Below are 21,361 nucleotides of genomic sequence, written 5' to 3' on the forward strand. Positions count from 1 at the left end.
TCCAGACTCTTAACAAATCTCAAAGAGTTAAAACCTGCACTGAAGCGGGTAGGGGGTGGGAAGAATAAGAAGGGGGTTTCAGTGGTTTATACAACATTTCCCTTGAGCTAGCCCAGCCGGATTCAGAAGCTTTTGTGGGTTGTGTGTGTTCTTATGCTGAAACATCTGCATATGTAGAAGAGCTGGAATCCCTCACCCATCAGGGCACGTGCATGCCTGTTTAATAGAGCATTTCTCAGAGGACTACCTGCCACCCTTTTCTTAAATGAAAGGAGCAGAGATTTGAAGAATTTGAGGGTTAGCAGTGGGGAGGGATTTGGGGAGGACTGTCCCATGCCCACGCCCGGGGACTACTCTTGCTAAGAATGCACGAAGTTCTGAGAAATCACGTGGCCGATCCTTTTGGTTTTCAGGTCCCCCTGTGGCAGTGGGAATGAACATTGACATTGCCAGCATCGACATGGTTTCTGAAGTCAATATGGTGAGTATTAAGGTTTATAGCTGTGTCTTCACAGACCTTCATTTGGGGACAGGAAGGAGAAAGGATCCAGCCAGTGGGGGTGGGGTGTGCGTGAGTATGTGTATGAAGCGCGGTGAAGACACTGTTTTTGAGATTTCAGAGCTGGCTGTTTCTGGTCCTTAAGGGCTTTTCCAATCTGATTTGAGATCGTGGGACCTGGCAAAGAGGCTGTAAAATGCATCACATACTCACCTGCAAAACATAGCCACATGCAAGAGAACCCCTGAAGAAGTCATATTTCCTAAGGTTCAGTGAAAAATCTGCTTCATCAAGTGATATTTCTGAGTTTGGGGTATGCTCAGAGAAAGAGGGAAGAGGGGAGAAACAGGAAGGCGTTTGATTTGACATTTCACCGAGAATGTAACCTGGGAACTAAATTATAGCCAAGAGGCTTAAAAAATGACCCTCAGGTGCTGATAACCACTTGTTGCTTTGGGAGATGCTGTCTTTACAGCTGATGGCAAGCCCCATTCCCTGCCAATTGCTTACCTGGTCCTTTAACCCTTCTTGCACACCAAAATAGAAAAAATAAAAAGAAAAATTGACCAGCTTGTTTTCAGAACTCACGCTCAGACCCATGTATCATCTCTGGTCACTTCTGCAGTGGTATTCAAAGCATGTGTGACTTATGGACAGCAGCACTCCTTACTTGCTTCCTCCCTGGACTTGGGGCAAGTGCTAAGAGAAAAACCCTCTTCCCCTTTGGGGAGCCCTTGGGGGGAGGGGAGGGTTTGCTTCATGCAGGAGCGCCCCCTGCTGCCTTTGTTGGGGCACTGCAGACAAGACAATGTCAAGTGTCCCAGATACCCCTGTTTACTTGGGCCTTTTCTCCAGAGACTTTTCTACTCTGTGTTTTTGACGTGTTGTTCTTTGGAAAAGTCTCTCTAGAGTGGCCACATTTGAATGTAAGATGCCAGTGTTACTTTAGTCCTGATAGCATACAGCACATTTCAGAAGAATGTGTGTAGTGTGGTTCTGCCTGAAAATGGGGTGCACTATTAAAGAAGAGGGTCTAGTGTGTGATATCTTAAGCAGAACAGGTCTAAGCCAGCCATCAGAAGTCGACAGTTAGGACACTTATTAGTTCACTCAAGAGAGCCAAATACTGCGTAGTGGATATGTTTTCAACATAATATAAATGTTCATCACTCCAGAATTCAAATTATAGAGGAAGCCCAAATAACCAGCCCAACCTTCTACAATGTCCAAAGTTCAGTGGAAATCCTGAGCTATCACAAGCTTATGAAACATATGTCATTACTTCAGAGAATATGCAACTCTTTCAATGATGTTCGCAACAACATTTATCTTGTTATATTCTGATTATTGGTAAAGTTTTTTTATGATAATAGGATATAAACACAGACTGCAGACACTGTTGGATGATTCAGAACCATAGACTTCCCACACATTATAAGAATCTGCTGAGTAGGTATAGAATATATCTCGGGAAACTATTTAACTCCTCATATATACAAATACTCTCTTATGTGAGATTTTAGAGGTCTTTTATCAGTTTATATTTTGAATTTTACCATAAAATAGAAATGTCCTATTATGGATACCTGCAAAATCCTAGGTACTCAAGTCGAAATTGTGTGGCTGAAAAGAGATAATGGGAACCAAGTGTACTTCTGTGTGTCCTGTCTTTTGAATTTTTATTTATTTATGCTCTTTTCCCCCACTTTTTAATTTGTCACCTTCCTCTTCAGAACATTAGAAAAGTGGGACTTTATGGAAAAATTAAGAAATATTTAAAAATCTAAAAAATTAAGAATCTAAAGAAACAATGATGTGGTGGTTAGAAGTTGCTGCAGTAGAACTTGTATGTATAAGTTATCTAAGAACTTAGACCTGTTATATCCCCAAATGGCTTAAGAACAGTAGCATTTTTTTTAAGTTTTTTTTTTTTTCATTTTTCACCAGCATGTAGCATTTAGGAGAGGTATCAGAACTGGACATGATACCAAGACCTGCTAGTCAAAATACAGACCCAGCTAAGGCACTGTGTCATCTCTTAAAGCTATTTACTGTTGCATCAAAGTCATGGGATGTTGAAAGTGCAAAAACAAATGTCAGGTTGTAAATAGGCCAGTACTGCAGCATTAATGATTAGAACCAAGTGTTAAAAATTCCATGCTAGATTCCTTTCTTAGCCTACTGCTAATACACGTGGACTTGTCCAGACCCAGTTTTACTTGCTAAAAATTAACATTTTATGATTAACAGTCATAATGACTTTAAATTAATCCTTCAAAGAAAAATTTTGTCACATTGGGTATTATTTTTTTAAGTATGGTTATTTGATTTGAAGCAACAGATGGGAAATTTCATCCCTAATGTCTAAATAAAAGAAGATTTTTATGGCATATTGCCCACTGTATACAAGTCTAAAAGGGTTAGTATCTTTTGAATGGATTTAGCTTTGAAAGAATGGTTGATTATTTAAGTGAAACCTCAAAATTGATTAACACACATGTTTCTGCCTGCCTGCAACCTCTGGTACTTGTAACTCTCTTTGATTATAGCGAATCTTCCTTTGAAGAATGGTAGGTACCCGAATTATCTCATTTGTATTGAAAGGAAAAAAGGCCCTTGTCAATGGTGTTCCGAGTAAAAGACAATGATAGAAAGACCTGAATACAGGTTTTGCTTCTGCTGCTCAGTCAACCTGAGGGAATTGACAGCTTGATGGAGCTTGATTACTTCACCTGTTAAAAAGGAATAATAGTCCCATTTTAAGTATTTCAGGTGACTACCAGAATTGACACAATGGTACAAGTGAAAATATTGGTGTTCCATGAACATAGCTTATGTAGGAAACAGAGGAGACCCAGTATCCGTCCCAGCTGCTGCCCTAAGTATACTTGGGTCAATACTTTATATTATTTATATTAATATATTAATGATTTATATTAATATTGAATTAATAATTTATATAAATTAACCATTTATATATGGTCTCAGTTTCCATATGTTGGAAATAAGAGGGATGTGTCAAATTAACTTATAAGTCAAAATTACATGTGTCTCTGCTTTGGTTTATTATAATAACTCTGTAGGGTACAAAGAAATTTCAGGACTTGAAACCCAGCATAAATATAGAAAAATGCGGAATTCCTAAATGGAATGCAGTTGTGAGTTCTTGGGTGATCATGGTCTGTTCTCAGCCATGTGACTTAGGTGACTGTTGATCCAGTGGAAGGACTTTGGAAGAGAACATGATCTCAGTTAGAATGTTCCTGAGCAGAAAGCTTGGCTTTAGCTTGAAACATTTTTAGATGTCTTGGTTAAATTGGCAGGAATCTTTTTGTTAAGATTCTTTGATGAAAATGCGTTTTAAGATCCAAAATTGGCTCTGAAGGATTATGGACTGAAATAGCTTTCTCTTCATTTAAAGCAGATTCTTCTCCATCTTGAAACAACACATTTGCCAACCGAAGAGTGAAGCAATATTTCACTTTTGAGGAAAGAATTCTAGTAAACACATATACAAATTACCTTTTTATGGAATGGTGAATGGCAAAAAGTGCTGCCTTTTTTTTTAAACAGATGTTTTCTTGCATCACCAGCTGCACAGTTTAAAATTCAGTTCGACACAAATTCTTATTTAGCAGCTACTATGATCTAGCCATGTGTTAGGCCTTAAGGACAGAATAGTGAACATGAATGACTTGTTCCCTGACCTCATAAAACTTAATATCCGGTGTTCATTATTGTTAATTCTACTGCAGGCTCCTGTTGCACTTAGGTTTAATGTAAGGATTTTCTCTAAAAATTTTTATGAGTAGCCAGTTAAGTACTTGGTGGTCTGTATTTCCCATGCATTTCTTTATCCCTTGTTGACTTCACCATTCACTTGATATTTGATATTTGAAATTGCCTAATATGTTACAGACATCTTCTGCTTTCTTCATTTGTGTGTATAAAATACATGCAGCCAAGGTTATGGGCTTGCCTGGTGGCTCTGTGGTAAAGAATCTGCCTGCCAATGTAGGAGCTGTGGGTTCCATCCCTGGATCAGGAAGATCCTCTGGAGGAGGACATGGCAACCCACTCCAGTATTCTTGCCTGGAGAACCCCATGGACAGAGGAGCCTGGCAGGCAGTCCATGGGGTCGCAAAAGAGTTGGACATGACTTAACAACTAAAACAACATGCTGAGGTTATGTTCTCTCCATGTGGTTTTGCTCTCTATCCAATGGTTGGTTGGTTGTTTGACTCAGTGAATGCCACAGATTTTGGGTGAACTATTTGTTTTTAGAAGAGTAAATCATTATTATTCACTAGACACAGGATCATATATGTGGAGAGAAAGAGCATAGAATTATAGTCCTTAAATTCAAGGCACTGTTTAAATTACTATTTTGATCAAGAAATGTGAAAGGAATTGTGAAAGAAATGTGAAAAGAATGTAGGATCATTGAGTTCTTTGAAAGCAGAAATACACATATTAGGAATATAGAATTCTGAGGTATCACATAGAAATTACTGGGTAAAAATGGGGTTTAGAAGTCTGTGGAAAATGTTCCAAGCAGAAAGATTGTCATATAGGAGAAAAAACTGGAAAAATAAATGGGATTAAGGATTTGCAAGTAGCTTTAAATGGCTCGATTTGGGAGTGGGGGTAAGGAGGTGATAAGAGTTGGTATTGAGATCATAAGTGGTGGTCAAGTTATAAAGATAATTTTTGTAGCTTGCAAAAGAGTTTATATTTTGTTCTAAAGGCCAAAGGGACCCGTGAAGGGATGTCACTGGGAGAATTGCTTGAACAGATTCTTAGTTAAGGAAGAAGCTTTTGAAGTGTGGAGGGTGGAGCAAGACCTAAGGTTGGGATATGAGATGAAAATCCACTACAAAAATCCAGAAAGAATTGATGAATGGAGACAGGGACATAAAAGAGAAGGTACAAAATTAGAGCATTTTTAAGGCAGAAGTGACAGGACTTGGTGAAAATCCTAAGATTCTGATGGGATCATTCATTGACATGGGGAGAGAGCAGCCAGGTTGCAGGTGGGATAGGTGATGAAGTGTGTGGGCAGACAACGAGTTCAATTTGCGAAATTCTGACTTTTCCCCACACATGGAATATCCAAATGGAGATTGGAAAATACAAGTCTAGAGCTTAGCAAGACATCATTACTATCAACATGAACTTGGACATTGTCAGCATGTAAGTGGTAGTTATAACTGTATAAATGGATACAATTCAAAAGGGAAAGTGAGATAACTATTAAGAATGGAGATCACTATATGGTGAGCACTAATAATTTAAGCAGTGGAATGCTGAAAAGGAGCCCATAAAGATTAATAAACAGCTAAGCAGCAGCCAGAGGGTTAGTTGGAGGACCTGCAGATAATGTCTTCAAAGCTAATGTACAAGAGTTTAAAAAGGAACTGGTCATCTGTGTCACACGCCACCATAATCAACTGAAATAAGTTCCAAGACTTGTCTCCCTGACATAGTAATAGGAGCATGCTGGTAAACAAATCTAGAGGAGTTTCAGTGGGTGAAGACTACATCTTTGAAAAGTATGGATCTGAAGCTGAGTGAGGAGAGGGCAATTGCTAAAAAAAGTCATTTGTAGGAGGAGTAGGCCTAGAAGGAAGTAGGTTGCAGATATAAAACGGGAGGTTGCTGGTGGTGGAATGAGAAGTGAGGTGAAGGAGGTGTGAACGCTCACTGACCAGGCTTCAGAGTAAATTGTGTCTTGACTCTCCTGCCCAGTTTTAGCAAGCTGTTGTGGTTTTTTTTGTTTGTTTGTTTGTTTTGCCTTCTTTCCTGCTTAACCTTCTCTTCCCCCTCTCCTCTTCCTCCTGTGCAGTACCCAACATTTTCTACCATCACAACACTAACATAAGAAAACAATCACAGTTACTACTCATTGAGCCCTTAACTTGCGCCGGTATCCTCCAGGTGTATGTTGCCTCATCCAGTCCTATAAAAACAGTGGTATGGCAACTGTCCACCTTTTTGTGAAAGAGGATCTTGAGGTCCGGAGAGGTTAAGTGACTTATTCAAGGGCACCCAGCTAGCGTATAATTGACTTTATCATCACTCAGTCTTAGCCCTCTGATTGTGCTGCACTTTTAGATGTAGCAAGGTATCATTAAAAAAAAAAATATATATATATATATATATATATATATATATATATATATTTTCATTCCTCATGGACTCTGTTTTGTTGTAGTTATTTGTTTTTATTCCTTTTTTTTTCTTGGAAGCAGTGGTTGGGTCAGACAAACTAAGCCTATATAGGATGCTACTGTTACTGCTCAATCTCTCTACTTTGAAAGAAGTCTTAATTTCATTAAAATGGTTTTTTCAAATAGGTACTTTATTCAGCGGGTATTAAATATGAGCATTGGTTTCTGTCCTTGAGAAATTTATGCTTTATATCTATTGAACACAAGTATGTCATAATTTCTTTCCTTATGAATGTGTATTATTAACTTGTCCAATAATTGTCATATTGCTCAAGTAGAATATGTCACATAACCATTAATCCCCAAATTTGTCACAAAATGTCGACTGATAAAGTTCAAGAACTGTAAACCATGTCAGTGGTTTTAAGCTTTGGATGGACACTAGGTGAAAAGACTGTTTTTCTTTTTGTTTCTTTTATTATCAAGACCTCATTTTCAATTGAATTTTTCCTTTGAGATCACATTTTTTGTGATTTCTGATAAATTATGTCTACAAATAGTTCTCTTAAAAGTGGCTGTTTTTCTTTTCTTCCTGAATCTTTACTCCATCTGTCCCACACCATATAGATGAGGTTCATTATAGATATTACATTTCAAGAAAACTTATTCATCTATTTGTAATTAATTTCACAGGAAATAGACAGTTTATAAATGATTTTCTCACAGTTAACTCTTAGGGCAGGTCCTTTTCTGTTGCTCGGTAGGTAGGACCCTAAACAGTGTTCTTGCCTGACTGTGACATGAAATAAAAATCTGACTACGAGCTTACTCTGCAAGAGAAGGAAGATAGAAATATCTCAAGTTGCATATTTTAGAAGTATCTCAAAGTGTGCTTGAGCATGATTCCTCCCACCTCATGGTGAAGTAGTCTTGGGAATTTCTGATTCAAACCAGGGCTCTGTAACAACCTAGAGGGGTGGGATGGGTGAGAGGTGGGAGGGAGACTCAAGAGGGAGGGGACTCTATGTATGCCTGTGGCTGATTCATATTGCTGTTTGGCGAAAACCAACACAGCATGGCAATCATCCTTTAATTAAAAATAAATAAATCTTAAAAATGTAAATCAGAGAAAGTCTTTTACTTAACGTTGTGGCAGGGGTACTGATGAATTTCAGGGTGGGGCACTGGTTTGTTTTGTCATCATTCATTCTGTAGCATTTATTTGTGACCGGTGCTCTTCGCATTTGGGGCCAGCTAATTCTGGCCAGCACACACACTATTTGGGGCCATTGAGTAATGGCTTTTGTACTAAATCACCATTTTCATTTATGTTCGGTGGTACATTGGGACACAGTCAGTTTTAAAAGATCACCAAATATGAAATGCAGAAATTATCCACATCCCTATCACTTCATTAAAGCTGTTTTAATTTGCCTATAACACCTTCTAATTCTTGTCTGTTTGCTTATTTATACTTTACACATTGCACTTATTTTGTAGAGAGAATTTTATAGTCTGCATTTTCACTTAACAGACCATGTGTAGTTTTACAGTTTTATGCTTTCTCCAAAAAAAGATGCATACCTCTATCAGTAACAGTGTAAACTGATATGTAGTCTTGTATTCTTTTTTGGTGATCTTGCAAACATGTACAGGCATATAAGTATATTGACATTTTCTTTCTTACTCATTGTGTATTATTTCAAAAAATAATTAAAAATACATTTTGTAGATTATTAGTCATAATTCTACCTATAGGTTATTTGAAAATAAGCATATAATTTCCTTTTTTCTGTGCTTTTAACAATTACGTGAAAATCACATATGAAATAGAGAAGTGGGTTAATGTATAAATGGAAACTTTAAAATTTTCTACATCAATTTGACTCTCATTTACACAGCTACAGATTACTGTGTTTCTAGCCTAATATTACTCAGTTGTTTTCCCAAATCAATTTACATTGTTGGATGACATTAAAAAGTACTTTGAAATAGACAGTTAAAAGAAGAATGAGAAAGTAGATGGTAATGAGTTTTTAAGATACAAGCACAAGATTTACATGTTACTTCCAGTCATACATTTTATTTGCAAAACATGTATTTTATGAGACAAAGAGGAAAATGGGTTTATATTATTCTGTCCCTATTTATTTGAAAGACTATGGGCATGTCTCTAACCCATTGGCTCTTACTAGTGCTCATTTTGTAAACATTCTATTGACATTTTTACTGCCAAGTCTCATTTTCCTTGCTCTATAATTTGGCACCTACTGTCCACTTACCTGCCAAGAGGTCTTAACTTAGAAGTAATTATTTGGGCAATTAAAGATGAAATAACTTTTCTCCTAACACGATAGCCAGAACTAAAGTAATGAAATTTTTAAGGTGAATCTATGTGTATCTTAGAAAAGTGATACATGAATAAGCCATGGAGAAATATTAGAGGTGTTGAGGTGTGCAAATGTAGGGGCATGGTCTGCATCTTCAGTGCCTAGCACAGTGTCTGACGGTAGATGCTCAACAAATATGGGGTTGTTGGAGGGGGTAGTTGAAAGACTGCAGTATATCAGCTATCAGGAAATATTTATCTAGTGCTACTCAACCAGCCCCTTGCCAGTTCGACCATTTTGTGTAAGGATATGAAATCATTCTTACATTGGACCTAAGGCTCACTCTAGAGACAAGAGTGATCTTAATTGTCTGAAGAAGGAGGTAGGGTTGATGGAGACGAGAGTGTTTCAGATGGAGGAAGAGAAGAGTGATGTATCCCTGTTGTACAGGAATCAAAGATTGAGATCCAGGTTTTTACAAGGATTCTCAGGCTTTTCTGTGCAACAGAATCGCCTGAGTCTTGCATTAATATTTGTATTTTCAGGGCACGTGCCCAGAGTCTATTCAGTAGATCTGGGATGGAGTTCAGGAGTTCACATACTTAACAGCTCTCTGTATGACCGACACAAGTACTGTCTGAGGGCTGATGTTTGAGGAACACTAGTTTTATAGTGAAGGTGGAAACTCATGCAATCACCAATAAAGGAATTTGAAAACAGAACCAGTGTCTAGTTATAACATGGGTTTTTGTGATGGTAAAGATCCAAATGGTCAGAGTAGGTGAGATTTGTAGAAGACTTGATGAAAGAGGGATATCTGGGCTGAACAAGAAGGATTAGTGTAATATGAATGGATGGAAAATACGGAGAACAGTCTTGGAGGAGATAGTGTGGGGAGGAGAGAGTGTGAAGAAAGCTATTACATGTTAGCAATAATAATACTGAAAAAATAAACAGTGCATATAACTATCCCACTTAATATTCACTATAGTATCATGAACCAGATAATAGTATCATCATCCTCTTTTATTAAGTATAGAGACAAGGACTAGAGGGATTGTATAATTTCTAAGATCACACAGCTAATATAAGTGTATAGAAATGGCAGGGTACACATGTAAGATATGACTATGTATGATGAAGCTTAATTGCCTCAGACCATGCCAGCTCTGCAGAGGAGATACTGAAATTTCTTGAGTAGCTGATGAATGATGAGTCTTAAGCACCTTCACAAAGAGTGAAAGCAGGGGTCACTTATTAAGGATGAGAATGAGAGCATTAAAAAACATTTTCCATATCTGATTTTCATTTTTATGAAATGCCCTTTGGAACCTTCTTACTAATTTTTTGACACAAATGATGATAATAATCATAGTTCTATATTTTAAAAGGTCAAACACAATTTGTGAAATGAGGGGAAGGACGCGCACCTAGCCCAGGGTGCTATAAGTTAATAATCGTTATGTCAGTTTAAAGAGGCTTAGAAAACATCAGAAAGATTGATATTTTAATATACATTCTAGGAGAGAATTCTTTGACTATTCTTTCTTGTTTAAAAAGTTAGCTATTTGATTGGTACTAGTTAGTATTAGTAGTATTACACATTTACATGTAGGCAAAATGTCATTGAAGTTGCTTCCTACAAATTATTTATGGCTTGAACTATGTGTAAACTTAAGATCTCAGTGATTAACCATCTTGAGGTTGCTTCTCTACATATGAGTAATTTAGTGCCTAATTGATCTAAGACCATCAAATTAGAATTTTTTTTTAAAGTTTATCTGCTGACTTTTACATGCCTTTCTTTTAACTAACTAATCTCTAAAAGTCACTTTTTATTCTGCTGTGTGTTTTTTTTTTTAATTAATTTAGGTAGAACTGATAGTGGCATCATGAGAACTGAACCTCAGACTTGACTTTCTCAACAAGTGAATGTCTGTTTATCTATATACCGATTTGTAATGCCCATTATAAAACATACCCAAGATGGAGTGCTAAAGAGTATTTGATACGAATGTGTAAAGTTAAAGTATTTTTTTATCTCATAGTCACATTGATACTTCGAGTTTTTTAAATTTCCATGAAAATAAATGTAATGAATAATAATGGAAAATTAAAGATTATTTGATTCAACTTATTCTTCTGTTAGTGGGAAATATTGGGTAGTAGGGCTTGAAATATAGATCATTCAAAGGTGACTGCTATTTCCTGTGGCTGTAGCCTATTTATTCCTCCCTTGAAACTTTTGAAAAATTAACAGAGGAAAAATAAGGTTTCAGAGAGTGTGCTGTTCATGCTTTCCAGGAGGGAACATTTGTTTTAAAATAACTATTGAATTTTCTGCTTCCTGGCACTGCAAGTTAACTGGATTGACAAAAAAATATACATTGAGACAACTGGGTTTTAAACAAATATACAAAGATCATCTTTAAAAATTGTTTATTCCTGTGGTGTTGACTATTTATCAACTGTAAATCTTTCAAGAAGTATTTTTAAATATTAATCTTAAATGATTTGTAGGAAATTTAAAAGGCTATCATAAAATAAGAAGCAGAAATGTTAAAGAATTGTGACTGTAAACCAAGATATTTGGTTGTAGAATCAAATCGTCATTCTGTATTTTCACTGTAATTGAAGCCACAGTGCTCCAAAAAAGGAAATTTAAGTAACTTTTCTTTTTGTTTCCCTTTACCTACAGACAGAGAAAGACTGATTTTGTAAATACATATTTTTGGTTTTTTTTTTGTCTTTTTTTTTTTTTGGTTTTGTTTTTGCCAAATGAGAGTGTGAGTTAATAGGTTGAAGATCTCTTGAAATGTTCTCTCATCCATCAGTTGTGTAAACCATTCCCCTTTCAAGCACTACTAAGCCAGTACTCTCTCTGGACACTGGTAGGGCTGATCTGCTAGGCTGTGTAAATTCACATCTGGCTTATGTGTTGGAAGAATGCTCTTACTTGAATCCCATTAGTATGCCTGTATGGCAAACCATTTTTTTAAGGGAATTCATTAGAGAATGATACCTTTGTTCTAAAAGTCATAATATTTTAAGCACTTGCCAAGCTTACAGATGAAAGATCTGTAGAATTATAGACCACATGAAAAATAGAGTTTCTTTATTTCCTTTGGATTTTTCAGATGCTTTATTTGAGATTTTAGGTTTTGGAAACTAATTTTCTATCTATTTAACTAGTCAGTTTTGAGAACCATGTTTTAAAATGGTTTTATCTTGTTATTTTACTAACAGAATATGATCATCATCATCATCAGGTAGACCACTTAGGTAGAAATGAAACTTTCTTTACATAGGATGCTTTAGTCAAAAGTAGCAAATGTTAGAAATGTGTCCTGGTTGTAAAATTCCCATATTTGGGTATAATACCTCTTAAGTGCTTATACTCTCATTTTAAAAAATAGCCACAGTTCTGGAGCTCTGGTTTTCCTGTTTTGTTGTTGTTTTAGGGCATAGTGCAATCATGGCAAGAACAAAACCTGATTAAATTAAATGCTGCTTCTGCTGTTAGAGGGAGAATGAGAAAATACTCAGAGAGGGAGATGGAGGGAGAGATAGACATACGTGATTCCTGTCCTTGAGGAGTCTGTAATCATTTTCAATAGTTGAGAAATAGTAGAAGGCCTTTTAAAAAAAAATAAAATAGTTTGTTCTTGTTTAGTATAAATGAATATCATTTAAAGTACGCAACAGCAACAACAAAAAATAAAGTACGCAACAAGGATTTGGCATATAAGAATATATAATCAGGGACAGTCCTTTTGAATTAATGTGATATGGAATCAACAGTATCAAAGTGTATATTGATTCTCTTTGTTCTTTTAAGCATTTGATAGTTTGTAAACAAATAGTTTAATTAAAAAGTCAATGGAACCCAAGATATAATTGCATTATATCTTTGACCTATTACCAGGGTATATTTTATTATGTTTTTAAAATGAAGTGTAATTTCTCAGTGACTTCACATGTAATTCTCAAAAACCTCTGTGAAATAAGAAGTGTTATCACAATTTGTGTGTGTTAGTCCCTCACTTGTGTCCTACTCTTTGTGACCCCATGGACTGTAGCCCACCAGGTTCCTCTGTCCATGAAATTCCCCAGGCACGAATACTGGAGTGGGTTGCCATGCCCTTCTCCAGGGGATCTTCCTGACCCATGTACCGAACCTGGGTCTCCTGCATAGCAGGTAGATTCTTTACCTTCTGAGACACCAGGGAAGTTTACAGATGTGTAAACTGAGGATTAGAAGATGCATGTGAACTGGAATCAACACATTACAGCCCTCCTATGTTTTATAGTTCGAAAGTGCTGAAACTGGAATTAGAGCCCAGCCAGTTTGTCTCCTATCCTGTTTGTTTTGTATTTTTCTCAAGTTAAAGGAAAGGGAAATTTAAAAAATTGAATGGACCTGCCTCCATTATGATTTCTCAAAATAGTTGTTGATAGTCTACATTGTAGCTTCCCAGGCGACTTTGGGAAGCTTATAAAAAATGAAACAAATAGAACCTAAAGGATAAAATCTGTATTATGCAAAAATAGTCTTAAGTTGTTTAGGAATAAAATAGTAATTATTACTGTTTCAGTATCATTAGGGTTTGTGGATAAATTGAAAATTATGATTTGCTTTTTCTTGGTTGTTTTAAATCATCTTTCATCATTAGAGAATGAATTCAATACTGACTCAAAGCAAAATTCTTCTCTGAAAAAATATATTTGGTAATCCTGAGAATTAAGAATGAAATTAGACTGATTAAATTTAAGATGGATTTTTTAGAACCAAGAAAATATCAGCCCTTCATATCTTACTTGTTATTTTAATGAGGTGGAATATAAAATACTTATTAAAATGATGACACATATGTATGTGAAATAATAATTGTGATGCATTTCAAGGTCAATTCAAAAGACTTCAGTTTAAATAGATTTGTGTTATTCAAGGTTGGGAAAAATATTTGGCTTAGACAAAATGTTTCTTCTCCCTTTTCTTTTTTTTTTTTTACTCTTTCAAATGTCCAACTGAGTTGATAAAAATTATGAATAAAATTAAACCAAGTATATAATGTATATCTAAAAACAGTGTATAATATATGAACTTATATAATTTAAAAATAATTACTGTTTTATATTTGGTTTGAAAGCAAGCAATCCTGAGAATAAAATATGCTATTGCATTTCTTTAGAGATTATTTCTATAGTTACTGTGGAAAGGTCAGTGTTTACATCAAAAGCAAGGACTGGGAAGTTCTGAATTTGTCCTGAATTTTTCACTGATGATAAAACTTTGTAAAAATTTCTTAAATTCTCATTCAGAGTTTCTACTTTTGAAAATGAAGAGAATAAATGAAAGATATAAGGTAACTTCCAGCCTCTTACTATGTTTGCTTTGTAAAGCAGGTTAATTTGTCACATAATTTTCTTAAGAGTATGGACTATTTTAATCTGAATTGCTTTTATTACTTATTTCTATAATTACAGAAAAATCACTAATAAACTATAGTGAAAAGTGCAGACCTCTATTAATATCTCTCAGAAATAAATGTTGGTAGAAAAATGATCACTAAACCTCAAGACTTCTTGAGAATTTGCATGCATGTCCCTGAAATAGAATCAGCAAATACATAATGTTTTATATTATTTCTACACTTAACATTTTGTGAACATCTTTTGATGCTGTCTAAATTTTTTCTGTAACAAAATATCCAATGGCTGTATAGAATTTCATTGTATGGCTACACCATATTTATTAAATCAATCCTCTGTTGATGGACATTGTCATTAAGGCTTCCCTGATGGCTCTGTCGGTAAAGAATCCACCTGCAATGCAAGAGACCTGGGTTTGATCCCTGAGTTGGGAAGACCCCCTGGAGGAGGGCATGGCAACCCACTCCAGTATTCTTGCCTGGAGAATCTCCACGGACAGAGGAGCCTGGTGGGCAACATGAGATCGCAAAGTCAAATAAGACTGAGCAACTGAGCACACGCTATTATCTGTATTAAAATGTGCTGTGTGTTCATATTTGATGCAACTGTAACATTGTTTTCACTAAAGTATTATAAGTAGGAGTACTGGAACCCAAAGCGGGATGATACATATTTTAGATTTTGATGCATTTTATATATTTATATGCATATGTTTTGATACAGAGCTGTGTTGTACTCTGCCTAGTCTCTCCTTCATGTCTGATTCTTTGTGACTGCATGGACTCTAGCCTGTCAGTCTATGCTTCCTTAAAAATATTAATCAATGTTCACACCACCAGTATATGTGAGTTCCACTTGCACACACTCAGACCGTTCCTGGATATCTCCCTCAGGATATTCTTACTTTCCACCTTTGTTAATCTCTAAGGTGAAATTAGTAATTCCCTGTATCACTTAAAATTTTTATTGCCAGGTAGCTATCGTAAATGGGCTTTCTGAGGTGGCTCAGTGGTAAAAAATCTGCCTGCCAAGCAGGAGACCCAGGGTCAGGGTCAGGAAGATCCCTTTGAGAAGAAAATGGCAACCTGCCCCAGTATTCTTGCCTGGGAAATCCAGTGGACCGTGGAGCCTGGCAGGGTACAGTCCATGGGGTCAAAAATGAGTTGGACATGGCTTAGCAACTAAACAACAATAACAACCATCTCAAATACATTTTTGTGTTTATAGGCCATTTGCATTCTTCTCTCTGAATTGCCTTTTTAAAAAATATTTATTTTAATTGGAGGCTAATTACTTTACAGTATTGTGGTGGTTTTTGCCATACATCGACATGAATCAGCCACAGGTGCACGTGTCCACCCGTCCATTTAGGTTGTCCCAGAGCACCGACTTTGGGGGCCATGCTTCCTGCGTCGAACTTGCACTGGTCATCTATTTTACATATGGTAATATACAATCTTCAGTGCTTTTCTGAACTTTTTATGTCATTTATTGATTTTTTTTTCTCTTTAGAAGAATTTTTTTGTTAGTGATTTGTTGGAACTTCCTATATATTAAGGTTATGACCCTTTGTCATATATTATAAACATACTTCCTTATGTAATAACTTTGTGAATACTATCTTTTGATGTACTAAAGAGTGTTATGGATTTGGATCTTAGTTTTTAGATTTTGAAAAGTCTTGTGTCCCATAAGATTAAAAAAATGTTCAAATCATATTTTGTTATTTTAGGTATTTTTATGTAAATATCAAATCTCATTTGAAATGTGGTTTAGAGTAAATTTTGAAGCAGGAATATGCATAGATAACATAGATAAGTGTCACAATAATATTTAATGCAATCTATTGTTTTCCTAATGATTTGAAATGTTGTCTTTATCATATGAGAAATCTCATATGTCCTTAGGTCTTTTCTTTTATTTCTGTTATTTACCTCATTAGTATTTTCCTATATTGTTGTGCCAACACTAGATGGTTTTAATTATTCTGATTTTAAATATCAAGATAAATTTCCAACAATGAAGTATTATCTCACACCTGTTAGAATGACGGTCATCAAAAAGACAAGAAATAACAAGTGCTGGTAAGGGTGTGGAGAAGAGGGAACTCCTGTGTTGAGTGGGTGGTAACGTAAATTGATTCAGCCACTATGGAAAACAGTATGGAGTTTCCACAAAAAAATTAAAAATAGAACTACCATATGATTCAGCAGTTCCCCTTGAGAGTAGTTATCCAAAGGAAATGAACCACCAACTTAGAAAGATACTTCATCTATTTCTCTACCTACCTACCTGTATATATATCCTCATATTCATTGAAACATTATTTACAATAGCCAAGATATGGGGAAAAAATCTATCTATCAATGGATAGATAAAGAAAACATGATATATAAATATATAGAAGATGCATATACAATGGAATATTATTCTGACTGACAATAATAAAGTCTTACCATTCGTGACCACATGGGTGGACCTTGAGAGCTTTATGTAAAAAGAAATAAATCAGAGAAAGACAAATATTGTTTGATCTCACTTTTATGTGGAATCTAAAATCAAATAAAAAACACACTCATAGATAGAACAAATTGAGATTGATGGATTGCTAGAGGTAGGGACTGGGAAGTGGGTGAAGTAAGTGAAGGGGGTCAAAAATACAGACTTTTATATAAATAAATACAGTGTAAAGTTTTAAAATAAATGTCATGGGGGTGTAATTTATAATATGATGGCTATAGTTCATAATACTGTTTTGCATATTGGAAGTTGCCAAGAGAGTAAATCTTAAAAGTTCTCATCACAAGAAAAAAAAATGTAGCTATGTGTGGTGATAAATGTTAAGTATATTTATCATGGAGATCATTTTGCAACATGTACAGATACTCTATTACCTGGGTTTCCCAGTGACTCAGATGGCGAAGAATCTGCCCATAATGTGGGAAACCTGGTTTGATCCCTGAGTTGGGAAGATCCCCTGGAGAAGGGAATGGCTACCCATTCCAGTATTCTTACCTGGTGAATTCCATGAACAGAGAAGCCTGGCGGCTACAGTCCATGGGGTCACAAAGAGTTGGGCACAAGCTGAGTGACTAGCACTTTCACTGTCTTTACAATAAAACTAATATAATGTTTTATGTCAGTTATAATTTAAAAGAAGACAAATCTCCCTTCATAGTGTTTCTACTTAATTATACTTAACTGTTATGAAGCAATTATGCCTTCATACAATCTTTAAATTTTGGCAAGTTAAAAATGATGCTACTTGAATTTTGGTTGTAATTGTACTACAATTTATGAAGGAATGTGTAAGGAAATTTACTTCTTAATAGGACTAGTTCTTCCTATTGAAGAACATACTAGGTCTTATCATTTATACATATTCTTTTATGTCCTTCTGTAAAATTTTAGTTTTATCTGTGTAAATTTTGCAAACTTCATTTGAATTTATTCCTATAGGCCTTATATAATTCTTGTTAAATTCATTGCTTTTCAGTTTTATGGTTATTGAGAATGAGATTTTGTATCTAATGACTACTTTTGATTCCTGGCCAAAGGAACACATGCCATATAACCACCCTAGAAGGGGTATCTTTTAATTTTACAACCCAGAATACCATTTCCATTTCAATTTACGCATGAGGTGCCTTGGGTATCACTAACATATTTAAAATGTGTATGTAAAAAAACTGTGCATTTTTTTCGCAGTTTGTTATATTTCTAATTGGTGTAAACATTTTAAAAACGATTGTTTCATTTCAACTTCAGTCTTTTACTTTGGATTCATTTACTTGGCCCAGTAGAACCAACACAAAGACCATTGAGGTATAGTCTTAAAGAGCTCATTTCTTCCATTAACCTTATTGAGTGAAGTTTAGATTTAAAGCAGTAGCCTCTGTCTAATATATGCCATTTTATTTTGCACATGGTAACTTTATGAAAATAAGAAATTTGAATATAGGAGGCCAAATTATCATCATGTGCTTGTGCGTGCTAAGTCACTTCAGTCATGTCTGACTCTTTCCAACCCTTTGACCTGTCTGGTTCCTCTCTCCATGGGATTCTCCAGGCAAAAATACTGGAGTGGATTGCCATGCCCTCCTTCAGGGCATCTTCCCAACCCAAGGACTGAACCTGCTTCTCTTAAATTTCCTGCATTGGCAGGCAGGTTCTTTACCATTAGTGCCACCTTCATCATATGCTAAATCTAAACTCTGGTGTCTATTCCTTGAAATATGGATGATTCAATTACAGATAGTTCAAGAGGAGCTATTTCGTGTTGAGAACAGTTCAGTTCAGTTCAGTTCAGTCACTCAGTCATATTTGACTCTTTGTGACCCCATGGAGGCAGAACGCCAGGCTTCCCTCTCCATCACCAACTCCCAGAGTTTGCCCAAACCCATGTCCATTGAGTGTGTGATGCCATCCAACCATCTCATCCTCTGTTGTCCCCCACCTTCAATCTTTCCCAGCATCAGGGTCTTTTCCAATAAGTTAGTTCTTCACATCAGGTGGCCAAAGTATTGGAGTTTCAGCTTCAGCATCAGTCCTTCCAATGAATATTCGGGACTGATTTCCTTTAGGATGGACTGGTTGAATCTCCTTGCAGTCCAAGGAACTCTCAAGAGTCTTCTCCAACACTACAGTTCTAAAGCATCAATTCTTTGGTGCTCAGCCTTCTTTATAGTCCAGCTCTCACATATATACATTACTACTGGAAAAACCATAGCTTTGACTAGATGGATCTTTGTTGACAAAGTAATGTCTCTGTTTTTTAATATGCTGTCTAGGTTGGTCATAGCTTTTCTTCCAAGGAGCAAGCATCTTTTAATTTCATGGCTGCAGTTACCATCTGCCGTGATTTTGAGCCCCCCAAAATAAAGTCTGTCACTGTTTCCATTGTTTTCCCATCTATTTACCATGAAGTGATGGGACCGGATGCTATGATCTTAATTTTTTCTATGTTGAGATTTATGCAAGCTTTTCCACTCTCCTCTTTCACTTTCATCAGGAGGCTCTTTAGTTCCTCTTCACTTTCTGCCATAAGGGTGGTGTCATCTGCATATCTGAGGTTATTGATATTTCTCCCGGCAATCTTGATTCCAGCTTGTGCTTCATCCAGCCCAGCATTTCTCATGATGTACTCTGCATATAAGTTAAGTAAGCAGGATGACAATATACAACCTTGATGTACTTCTTTCCCTATTTGGAACCAGTCTGTTGCTCCATGTCCAGTTGTAACTATTGCTTCCTGACCTGCATACAGATTTCTTAGGAGACATTTAACATGGTCTGGTACTCTCCATCTCTTGAAGAATTTTCCATGGTTTGTTGTGATCCACACAGTCAAAGGCTTTGGCCTAATCAATAAAGCAGAAGTAGATGTTTTTCTGGAACTCTCTTGCTTTTTCGATGATCCAACGGATGTTGGCAATTTGATCTCTGATTCCTCTGCCTTTTCTAAAGAGGCAAATCCAGCTTGAACTTCTGGAAGTTCACTGTTCATGTACTGTTGAAGCCTGGTTTGGAGAATTTTGAGCATTACTTTACTAGTGTGTGAGATGTGTGCAATTTGAGCAGTAGTTTGAGCATTCTTTGGCATTGCCTTTCTTTGTGATTGGAATGAAAATCGACCTTTCCAGTCCTGTGGCCACTGCTGAGTTTTCCAAATTTGCTGGCATATTGAGTGCAGCACTTTAACAGCATCATCTTTTAGAATTTGAAATAGCTTAGCTGAAATTCTGTTACCTACACTAGCTTTGTTTGTAGAACTGTTACAACCAGAAAATAAACCAGTGTAACTGTCACTCTGTGTGAACATTGCCATAAACACCTGTTTCAGAGTGAAGACTTGGCTAGATTTACTACTAAATATGACAATGAATTTTATCTATAGACTTGATCACCAATATTGAGAACTATACAAGCTCTTTCATTATATAATTATAAATCATAATTGGTTTGATGGTTTTAAATACATTGGCTTGTCAATCTGAACAATTGTAATTATCATTCTGAGTCCATCCACTAGAATAGTTTAGTTGTACATGAGGTTTGAGATTTTTAGAAAATATCTCAATGTGTGTTACAAAAATTTGGAGAAATTAGACCATACACATTTTACTGGATTTAATGACTCCTTTGTTGACTTGTGAAGTGAAAGTCACTCAGTTGTGTCCACAAGCCACAAGGGAAGCCCAAGAATACTGGAGTGGTTAGCCTATCCCTTCTCCAGCGGATCTTCTTGACCCAGGAATCTAACTGAGATCTCCTGCATTGCAGGCGGATTCTTTATCAACTGAACTATCAGGGACACCCTTGCGGCTCAGCTGGTAAAGAATCTGCCTGCAGTGCGACAGACCTGGGTTTAATCTCTGGGTTGGGAGGTTCGCCTGGAGAAGGAAAAGGCTACCCACTCTGTTATTCTGGCTTGGAGAATTTCATGGACTGTTTAGTTCATGGGGTCACAAAGAGTCGGACATGACAGCGATTTTCACTTTCTTTGTTGACTTGTAACTTTTGTGTTGGTTACATCAGATATGACTTCTGAGCGAGAGAAGTTGTAGGAGCAAAGAATTCTGTAAGCTAGCCCCATATTGCAAATTGTTGTTTAGTTGCTAAGTCGTGTCTGACTCTCTTGCAATCTCAAGAACTATAGCCAGCCAGGCTCCTCTGTCCATGGGGTTTCCCAGGCAAAATACTAGAGTGGGTTGCCATTTTCTTCTCCAGGACATTTCCCTGACTCAGGTATTGAACCCAGGTCTCCTGTATTGCCAGGCAGATTCTTTACCACTGAATCACCAGGGAAGCCCTATTTATATACTATATATTGCTAATAGTGAATAGTATTTGACTGTCATGCACGTAGACACATATATGCATACACATGCATATAAATACAAAACCAAGTATGAAATGGATCTATTTTT

At 36.2% G+C, this 21,361-nt stretch overlaps 1 protein-coding gene across 4 annotated transcripts in view; it reads left to right on the top strand.

The window, feature by feature from the left end:
- Window positions 1-21,361, top strand: part of GABRB2 (gamma-aminobutyric acid type A receptor subunit beta2) — a 273,067-nt gene that overhangs the window by 2,242 nt on the left and 249,464 nt on the right. For all 4 annotated transcript variants that reach the window (XM_043464787.1, XM_043464786.1, XM_043464789.1 and 1 more), the window contains exon 4: window positions 414-481. In XM_043464787.1, the coding sequence (XP_043320722.1) occupies window positions 414-481 (68 nt within the window). The remainder of the gene's footprint in view (window positions 1-413; window positions 482-21,361) is intronic.

The sequence above is a fragment of the Cervus canadensis genome, chromosome 4 (genome assembly GCF_019320065.1).
Source record: "Cervus canadensis isolate Bull #8, Minnesota chromosome 4, ASM1932006v1, whole genome shotgun sequence".
In the NCBI taxonomy this organism is placed as follows: Eukaryota; Metazoa; Chordata; class Mammalia; order Artiodactyla; family Cervidae; genus Cervus; species Cervus canadensis.